The 10,000-nt window shown below is 37.3% G+C and overlaps 1 protein-coding gene across 1 annotated transcript in view; it reads left to right on the plus strand.

The window, feature by feature from the left end:
• LOC138049720 (proteasome activator complex subunit 4-like) overlaps positions 1-10,000 on the plus strand; it is a 64,943-nt gene that overhangs the window by 11,291 nt on the left and 43,652 nt on the right. Inside the window, exons 13-25 of the mRNA XM_068896122.1 lie at positions 1,416-1,502; positions 2,122-2,186; positions 2,670-2,832; positions 3,338-3,436; positions 4,031-4,100; positions 4,216-4,283; positions 4,615-4,719; positions 5,542-5,646; positions 6,077-6,234; positions 6,416-6,511; positions 7,128-7,186; positions 8,150-8,212; positions 9,532-9,587. Of these exons, the coding sequence (XP_068752223.1) occupies positions 1,416-1,502; positions 2,122-2,186; positions 2,670-2,832; positions 3,338-3,436; positions 4,031-4,100; positions 4,216-4,283; positions 4,615-4,719; positions 5,542-5,646; positions 6,077-6,234; positions 6,416-6,511; positions 7,128-7,186; positions 8,150-8,212; positions 9,532-9,587 (1,194 nt within the window). The remainder of the gene's footprint in view (positions 1-1,415; positions 1,503-2,121; positions 2,187-2,669; positions 2,833-3,337; positions 3,437-4,030; positions 4,101-4,215; positions 4,284-4,614; positions 4,720-5,541; positions 5,647-6,076; positions 6,235-6,415; positions 6,512-7,127; positions 7,187-8,149; positions 8,213-9,531; positions 9,588-10,000) is intronic.

Raw genomic sequence — 10,000 nt, forward strand, 5'->3', positions numbered from 1 at the left:
CTAATTTGTGTTGTAAGGGAAGTTTTTTCGAGATTGCATTTTCGTCGTCGACACACTTTTGCCTTGCTTTGAGGCGCTTGGTTACGTTTTGCCTCACTTTGACGAACTAACGCACGTGGTGATTTGTGCGTCGTCGGCGTTCATTATTCTAGCGTTTGGTGAGATGTGATAATCTTCCATCGTTCATCGTTGAAAAGAGCTGAAAGATTGCTGAAGGTCTGTCAACTGAAGTCGGTAAAATTTTACTTTGGATTAAGGATGGTTCGTCACTGTCCTTGGAAAATGTGTGCAACTCCTCGCGCTTGCATCAAACCGGGTTGTTTTGCTCGGCGGCCGTTGTGCCACAAAGTAAATCTACCGAGTTGTGTAGCTCGGTGGCCGTTGTGCCACAAAGTAAATCAACCGAGTTGTGAAGCCTGGCGGCCGTTGTGCCACAAAGTAAATCAACCGAGTTGTGAAGCCTGGCGGCCGTTGTGCCACAAAGTAAATCTACCGAGATATGACGCTCGTCGGCGCCATTTCATCATGACTTGTGATATTTACGGCATTGAAATCAACAAACTGAATTTATTGTGTCCCAGCGTTCAGCACAGAAAAGTAGTCTTAGGTCTTTAATACCACAAGCTAAAAAGACTTGCAAGTAACAGTTTCATTTTAGAGTAATTTTCAGTAGTTGTCTACTTGTAGAATTCCAAATCTAACAAGTTGTCACGTTCATAGATGCAGTACAGTGGAATTAGATCGTTATATCGAGGTATCATTATAACGAGACTCCCGACGTAACGATATTGCCTTAAAATAACCGAAAATATCTTTATATCGGGGTAAAATTAACATGTGCTTTTTTACTACTGTACATATTGTTTAATTAAACTTGTAATGAGTATCAAATGACTCATAATTTGCAAAGCATTAGACGTTATCAAGGTTACACAACAAAGTCTGTGGTATGAATCGTAAAAGGGAAACAAAACAAAACAAAACTTAAACATTTAAAGTTGTATCTGTGTACTGATGCTGTGATATCGTTATATCGGGGAAGGTTTTACGCTCGTTACGCTAAGAACTCAGCTTTATATCGGGAATATCGTTAATATATTGAAGATCGTTATATCGGGGTTCTGTCCGATACATTTTACTGTAACTTTTGCCGGGACATAGCGTGTTTATCTTTATACCGGGGATATCGTTATATCGAGGATCGTTGTATCGGGGTTCCACTGTACTAACATTTCCCTATCGCACGAACCATCCACCCTCCCCCCTCAGTTGCTACCTGTACCAAACCTGTACCGTCCTACAAACATTGAGCGCACTCGCCTAAGCTTCGATTACCCCTAGTTATATACCATAAGTGTGTTGCTGCATTAGTGAGCACAGTGGGAAAGTAAAAGTAATGTTGATTTATCTTTTAGGGAACCTTTATGTTCATCTCCACTGTAGTTTGTTTGGTTCCTGTGGTTGATTGTTCAGAGGCTGTAGGAGTTGTAGAAATGACAGAGGTATAAATTGCAAAGACAACCCAATATTTCATGCTAGAATGGGGCAAATGGGTTTGTGCAATACAGTGTTTGCTTGAGAACTGCTTTTTCAACAGTTAACTGTTCTTATTACTGAGGTGTACCAATCATTTCTATTTCATTTTTAAGCACTTGTAACTGGCCATAAGTTGATTTGGTCATACTTTAAGTTACCACCCATTATAAGTTCAATTTATGATGGGGGCTATAAAGTGTGCATGACTTTTGTATAACACATTTTAATGATCAAATAGCACATGAAAGCACACCTTGAGGTCAAGCAGATTGTTTTGTTGAATACATGTACAACATGCTACAGCGGCCATTTTGATTTCTATTGTTTTGAAAGACATTATGGGTTGCTATGGGGGCAAATTAATATGTATTTGCCCCCTGGGCATCCCATAATAGCTATTTGAAACAATTGAAACCAAAATGGCTGCTGTATCTGCAAAAAGGTACACATGTACATGTAATGTGTAAGTGACCATACTAATTATGTTATTAAATGTATCTTACAGTTTCCATTATTTTTTATTTAATCGCTACTTGAGCAACCTTCAATGTGGTTTTTTACATTCTCTGCTTTTATGCCTTACAGGATGAAAAAGAGTTATGCTTTGCAACAGCTCAGTTTGAAGACTTTGTTTTGCAATTTATGGATCGGTATGCTAAAATTGTCTTACCAAATGGCATGTATTTTGGTCATGTTTTTACAAACGTCATAGAACTCCCATCCAATTTAATAGGTATAAGATGCTGAAGCATCAAACCACAATGCTGGAGGTCATGGATTTGAAACCAGACAGAACATAATGACCCTAATTATTATGAAAGACCTTGTAGAATGTAATGTAAATCTGAAACAGTCTTTGTTTTTGACTTCTGTCCAGCCCACCATGTTAACAGGCAAGTTTAATAAACACAACTGAATGAAACCTTTTTTTCTTACAATGTAGTTGATAATTTCTCTTGTAATTCTGCAGTATTAACTAAATATTAAAGAATATTAAAACAGAGATATTTATTTAAGAATATTAAAACAGTGAAAGAGAGAAAGTGCTGTAAAAGTAATTAATAAAATGTTTACGTGTATGTCCATTTGATAATAAAGAATTTTGACCTGTCAATAAATGTGTAAATTTGTAGGTGCTTTGTTATGATTGAAAACTCATCATTTGAGAACACATCAGAATTGGACAGTACAACGATGAAAGCTGATCAGCGGCATACTCTTGAGGGGATGATGGGAATGGGCGTGGCCTCAACATGTCATGCAATTCTCATGCAGAGTTCACCCAAGATTTTCAAGGTAATTTTAAGGTTAAAATCATCCCAAGTTTATGGTTAATGTTTGGGTAAAATCACTTGTCTCCCTATTTCTGTATAGAGTGGACTCTCAAAGGAAAAAGAACTTAAAAATTAAGGCTAATTGAATTACAGATCATTTGTCCATCACAGTGTCTTTCATTAGATTCACATTGGGTTTCCTTAAGTTACACTGTATGTACATGTAGACAACCAAGAATCATATACATTTATATTTCATAGTTAGTACTAAACAATGCTATATTAGGCTAAATTACTAAAAGTGGAACAGAATTAAAATTATCAACTCTGGACAGAACTGTTTCAACTCAAGACAACACATGATTCTAACCATTTTCAGTTATATTATAATTATTATATTCTACCACTATTCTCAGCTATAATTAAGAAAATCAAAGAAGTGTCCAATCCCAAAGGTTCTGCTTATGTTGACTGGCAAGACCAAAATCAATGTACGTAATTTCTAAGACATGCCTTTGTGTGTTTAGTGTGCCCTTGAACAGCTGTTTGCCTTTTGTACCAACAAAGTACTTGAAACTAAGGTTGCAGGAAAGATGGCATCAGACATCTGCCGTGCTGCTGCTCGGGTTAGTCTTCTCAATTGTGTTTCGTACAATATTATAGTTTTGACTTCAATAATTTATTGGTCTTTTAACAGGTTTTTTTACAAGGTGCTGACAAGTAAAGTAAAGTAAAGTAAAGCAACCATATTTAACGTAGATAACTTGTAACAGTAGTTCAACTGACAAACCTGAGGTCGGCAGTGCGTTCATTTTACTCCCCCCTCTCCATCAGTGCTCCGTTTTACGGGTATTTAAAGCTACTTAGCTACACAGAAAGGAAAGAAGTTGAAACAAGGATGCGAGACCCGGGAATCGAACTCAAGACCTCTTGCATCAAGGCCATGCACTAACCGACTGTGCCATCCTTGCTCCTTGCAAATACATGAATTGTATGGTTGTCTTTATGGTTAAAGGAAAATGTTCTACAAGCTGTTATAGCTTTGTATGCGGTAATAAAAAGAAATTATTTTTCCACACAGTCGTGATCAAGCCAATTCGTTATTTCTTGCCTCCATTATAGAAAAAGATACCAGATACAATTTACATTTACATTTTTTGAGTCCACATATTTCTAGATGTAAAGTGAGATAATTATTTAGAGTGTTTGATTCATTCCAGACAAATGCCTCAGCCACTCTCAAGTTGTTTGTACCTCATTGCTGTTCAGTTATTGAACATTTGACTTCAGGTGAGTCAGCTACGTAAATTTTGTATGAATGCTTAAACAATCCAAGCAAAACTATCTTCTTTGTGTAGTTGTTGAAAATTTTCTGTTTTAACTAATTATCTTAGTATTTCTTTAGTGGAAGGTATGTCTGAAGAAGAAGAAGTTGATGATCAGTTACTTTGGAATCTGCAGATTTTATCCGAGGTAAAAATCAGTTTCATGTCAAGGGATAATTTTGGTCTTTGCAGCATTATTTTCGTCTCCTTTTAAGATTACCGGTAATTTGTTCATGTTTTGGTAAAACATGTTTTGCAACAAAAGACATCTGTATTTAAACTAATGGTGATGCAAGTTGTTTCCTTTGCAATGTATATCACCTGGCAAATTGAATTGCATGGTAGTACAATAATTATTAGAAGAATAATTCAAGGATTAGGGTTTAGGTTCACTAGTAGAGAACTGTTAGCAATGTAATAGCATTTAACTAAAGGGAAACCTTCAGGTCATGGCTCAGTCTGCTTTTGTTTTCTTACAGGTTGTGCGATCCAGTGGGGCATTGGAATACAAGGAAAAACTTATTGCGGCAATAAAATCGACAATCCATCTCAAGTGCAAAGAGGCTGCCACATTGGGTGCCACAGTAGGTTGAATTTGCCCAAGTGTTTTTCCTGGTCAAAGCTCATTCAAAGCTTGTTAAAAGGTCCTAAGCTCCAACTTCCATGTGCCGCAGCCCACCAGTACCTACTTACATTGCAGTGGTTGGGTGTAAATCCCTGTTCCCATTTTCCCCAGGCGTTCTGCTACATCAGCATTAATTGAATTGCAGGGTTCGTACAGAGTCTTGAATTCTTGAAAAAGTCTTGAAATTTGCACACCAGTTTTCCAGACGTGGAAAGAGTCTGAAAAATAAAGATTAAGTCTGGAAAAATGGTAAAAAGTCTGGAGAATTTGTTGTTTTAAAAACTTAACCCTTTGACGTCCAAACAGACCTAAACCGGCCAGACTTAGTATTTTACTCTGTCTAACGCCAGACGATTTTACTCGTCAATGGGGAACCCCTTGGAGTCAATGGGTTAATCACTCACTGAAAAACTATGTCCCCATTAAGCAAGTGCTTTATTACTAAGTGAATTTTTTCAGGTAGTCAAATCTTATTAAAAATTTCGTCTTTGGCGAAAACATTCAATCGCACACGGAGAAGTCTCAGATCTCTCTTACACCAGCACTGCATCGTGGTTACTGTATGTTCACAGTGCATCATGGGACAAACTATGTAAAATTATACTAAACTTGGGTCTGGAAAAAAAATTAGCATTTTGGGAAAAGTCTGGAAAAAGTCTTTAATTTTGCAATAAAAAATCTGTGCGAACCCCAAGCCATTCTGATTGAAAAATGCACTGATCTTAAGGATCCATTTCCATGGCTTCTCACTGATTCCTGTTTTTTCCTTGATTATTTGCAGCTTCTGGAGCACATGTTGAGACCATTAGCTAAAATATACCCCGTGGAATGGAGAAGTTTACTTGTTGACTTTGGAACGCCACCCACAGAACACCTGTTTATCAGGGTGAGGGATTAGTTATATTCCTTATTGAGTGGGAGGGGGTAAGGTGGTGTACATGTAGTGAAACTGGAATCTCTGCTATTTTAGCCATCATTATTTTATGTTTAATAATCCTTTATTGATGAATGCTGATTGCCAGTCAATAGCCCTTTTCACAGTTAGTTTTTCTCAATATAATCTGGCATGTATGTGAGGCAATTTCGGGCTATTTTGTAGTTTTAACGCGAAATTGCCTCGCATCCACGTTAGATTACATTGTAATGCAAATTAAAAACACTAACCGTGAAAAGGGCTATTATGACTAATTTGATGTCATTCAGTTACTCTTACAAGGATGTGACCTGACCAAGGACTTTACTCAAGTGAATTTTGACAAAACGTATTTTTCCATCACATGCAGTCAAGTCGTTTTATTTGTTACGTTCTTTTGTAGGATTGGGGCAAGCCTGGTGATTTGCACAATCTGAACATTCAGTGGCACATACCAACTGAAGAGGAAAAGCTGTTGGCAAAGCTGCTGCTGGATACCTTTTTGCAACCAGAACTTACAAAATTAGAGAAGATCTTGGATCAATCACTGACTCTCTCAAGGTGAGTAGCTGCAGGAATGGTGTTTTGTTAATTACAGAAGATAATGTAAGAGTCATTTTATTAACAGTTAATTGCCGCATGTTCTAGGGCTAATAGTGACACTGCGGGGCATTTTTTAAATTCACCTTGCCCATTATTCTTTGAGCAAAGTGTTTTTGATTGTGATTTTGTTTGCTTTCAGGGAAGAGCTGCAACAGTGTCTCAATATCATTGTTGGATGCTTGTCTGGAGCAGCTATTCTCTTGCCTGATTGGGAAAGGCCTCCTCTGGAAAATATGTAAGATGCATCAACTTAAAGCAGTGAATTCTTTGGTTCAAGGTTGCTGCTTGTCGCCCATTCGCCTGGGGCACCTTATTTACGAGCGCGGGCGACCAAATTTCTAAACAAGTAGCCCGAATGGGCGCCTTACTTGATTCATCCTGGGCTCACTTTCTTGTAAATATGAGCCCAGCTGAAATTAATTAATTCTGGGCTCTTGAAAAAATGACTTGGGCTACTAACTTTTCATGTTGGAAGCCCGAAAGGCTCCCGGAAAATTTTCTTAGGCAGCAGCCTTGTTGGTTGACAACAAAATTTGTCCAGAGGTAGCTTCTGTGAGTTAATTAAAAACCTCTCAACCCAATAGAACCCATGAAATTTAACATTGTCTCACAATTAAGCTGTTTTCACCTGTGAATGGGCCTGCCCCTCTCACGCTGAAGTACTACACTGTACATGTACTTGTCCCTCCCTCCATACCCAGAGGTAAGACTGCCTTACATATACACACCAGCAACAGATAATGTAATAGACTAAGTGCATGTAGAAGCTCTGTTTCTTTTTCTTTTTTCAAGTAAAAATAATCTAGGGTCAGTTTCTGTGGATCATCTACTTTACCTTGATTGTCTTTCAGAGGTCTCAAGACACTTGTTAGTAGAGGTAGATTTCAAAACACTGTATCAATGGCACCACGCAGGTGATGTTGATGATGAACTTTATTTATGTGTCAGTTTTACTTTTTACCACAATTGCTTGTAATCTCGCAATCTAATAATTAAGATGCTGTAAGCAACATGCTCTTGTCAATTTGTTACGCAATGTAATAGCTAATCAGGAACACCTATTTTGGGAAATAAACCAATCATATTGCGAGAAAGTTATAGACAACGCTTGCTCCTTTTTCTTGTCATGATTTTGGTCACGCTCTGGTGTTGTGGACTCACGAGGCCACAACATTTAGACCACTGTGATGGCGAATATCGTTGTCGATAAGAGCACAGACAATGCTGAACCACTTTAGATTTGTTAATTTTACAATGACTGCAAAATTCTCACACACTCATTTGCTAATTTTTATTGTTGATAAGCGAACAGATACATAAATTAATTTTATGCGATAATGATGCGACATTGCTCGCGTCAGATTGAAGTTTCTCGCACTCTTGTCCCATGTTCTTCTCGTGTGTTGACTTATTTTGATCCCTCTACCTTTTTGTTATAATTGTAAAAGCAAATTGATGTCAGTTTTTCATGTTTTCTGCGATTATTGACGATGACTTTCATCATAACATTGTCAAAGTAGTCTGCGGATCCACTTGGCTATCGCCTCATGGATCCACCACTATTTTGACAATGTTATGACGAAATTCATGATCAATAACAGGACAGACATGTGATAAACTGACTTCAATGGCAATGGGGCTTTAACTGCACTGCACAGCAATCAAATCAAATCAACTGAACTGTATGTCAGGCTGGGTTTCCAATTTATTGCCTTCCACACTTTAGTCTAGTGGTCAAGCAACTCAGCCACATGGTTGGCAGATGGTGGAGTCGAAGCAAAAAAATGCTTGTTAAAAATACTTTATTGTTCTAAAGTGGTAGAAAACAATACTGCCTTGGGTTAACAATATATTGTGTTACTGGTTATTTCAGATGTATCTATGGGAGAACAGAATTCACGAGCACGCATTGCTGAGCTGATCCACAAACTGCTTGGTAAATAATTTGTTTTAAACAAAAAGTGTTATACAATATATTATATAGCAAATTCTCTGTTTTTTTTAAGTGCTACTTCATGTATGATGAAAATCTTATCCCTTGAATTTTTAGGATTATCACATAGAATCCCAGGAATGATTAAAAACCTTGTTTACCGTTTGGAAATATCTGCATTGGTTCTGGAGATATTTAAAGTTTGAAAATGTGTAAAATATGCAAATGAGAGGACTGATGACATCATAATTTAATTAATGTAACATCAAGTATATAAATACATGTGGAGCCATCACAGTCAATTTGCAGCAGAGACCATTGAAAGTTTGTGGGCTAATACTTCTACAGGCAACGCACCTACAGCTATAAAGAAATTGGTTCCCATGGCAACTCACTCTTTTCCATTCCCCTCCAACCTGATTTTAATATTTTTGGTAATCTTAAGCTAAAAAAACATTTAACAGGGCCAGAAACTTGACCTAACAGATGTCAGGCACCATTGGCAAATATCAAAATAGAATGTCAAAGGTGGCCAGCAAAGCCTTTAATATTAGGGAAGTGTGGTGCCCAGTATGTTGCCATGGTAACAAAACTGGTATGCTCATATTGTGGAGCATATCTACTGGAATCTTACTGCAAAGAATCCAGCATTTCTGCTGCAAATTGGTTGAGATATCTTTTTTCATCATATGATGTTATCACTTTGCTGATTTGCATATATATCTCTGAAACAAAAAGAAATATTTGAAATAGTAAACAGCATTCTTCTTCTCATACAGACTTCATGTTTACATGTATCTGAAAATAGCTTGGATAGGAAAGATGTGAAGTTCATCATAATAGCACTTTAAAATTCCCAGTAACATTGTATAGTATGGAAGATAATATTATTTTAAATTTCGTAATTCTGGTGTGATTGTAAGCAAGAGTACGGAGCGGCACCTTTCTGTGCATGTGTTGCACACAAATAAGCAGCACTTTCCAGCAAGGCTTTGACTTGTTATACTGTTCGTTTATTTTACGTGTACATATAGTTCTTAGTTTTGTGAATTTTGATGTCAAGAAAGCCATGTAATGAGAAGTTCTATCTTGTTAGTAGTTTTTTTCTTGTTTTGATAATTATTATGCCACATGATTTTGAGACCTCCTTTCAGCAGGTACGGTACTCAGTGTAGACAGGTGCTGGCTTCTAATAATACCCCAGCATATACATTAAGTGGGCACATGGATGGTTAAATCTGTGCCTTCCAACAAAAATATGTTTTTACTTATTAATTAGTCCTTTATCAGCTTTAATCTTACAATTTCTTGTTTTTGTCCAGAACACCTTCTTTGCCATCATGAAGATGACACGAAAGCACTATTGCTTATTGTGAAGGTAGGAAGAAAAGTTATCCTCATTGCCAAAACTTGTTTGTCACATAGTCCTCTTTTACAACATCAGACTCACTAGACTTTTAATGCAGGACACTGGGCTTTTAAAAAAACAAGCACCTCATGTGTGTTTCAGTAATCTTTCTCATCTCATCATCAATTTTCCTAAAGTTTAATTATATAGAGTTACATTCCAGGATGAAATTGTATAACGTCCTTCTTATATTTTACAAAAAAGCAATGTTGAGATACATGTACAGCCCCCACTTCCCCCGTGCCCCCCCCCCCCCCCCGCCCACCCTCCTCATTCCCAGGAGTTCGTGTAGTTCAGTAGATGGTCCAACAGTGTTACAGCTGATTTTTCAGTTGGTCATTTTCCCTTCTGACCAAGCAACTAAATCTATCAGCTTGGCTATT

The sequence above is a fragment of the Montipora capricornis genome, chromosome 5 (genome assembly GCF_036669925.1).
Source record: "Montipora capricornis isolate CH-2021 chromosome 5, ASM3666992v2, whole genome shotgun sequence".
NCBI classification, from domain to species: domain Eukaryota; kingdom Metazoa; phylum Cnidaria; class Anthozoa; order Scleractinia; family Acroporidae; genus Montipora; species Montipora capricornis.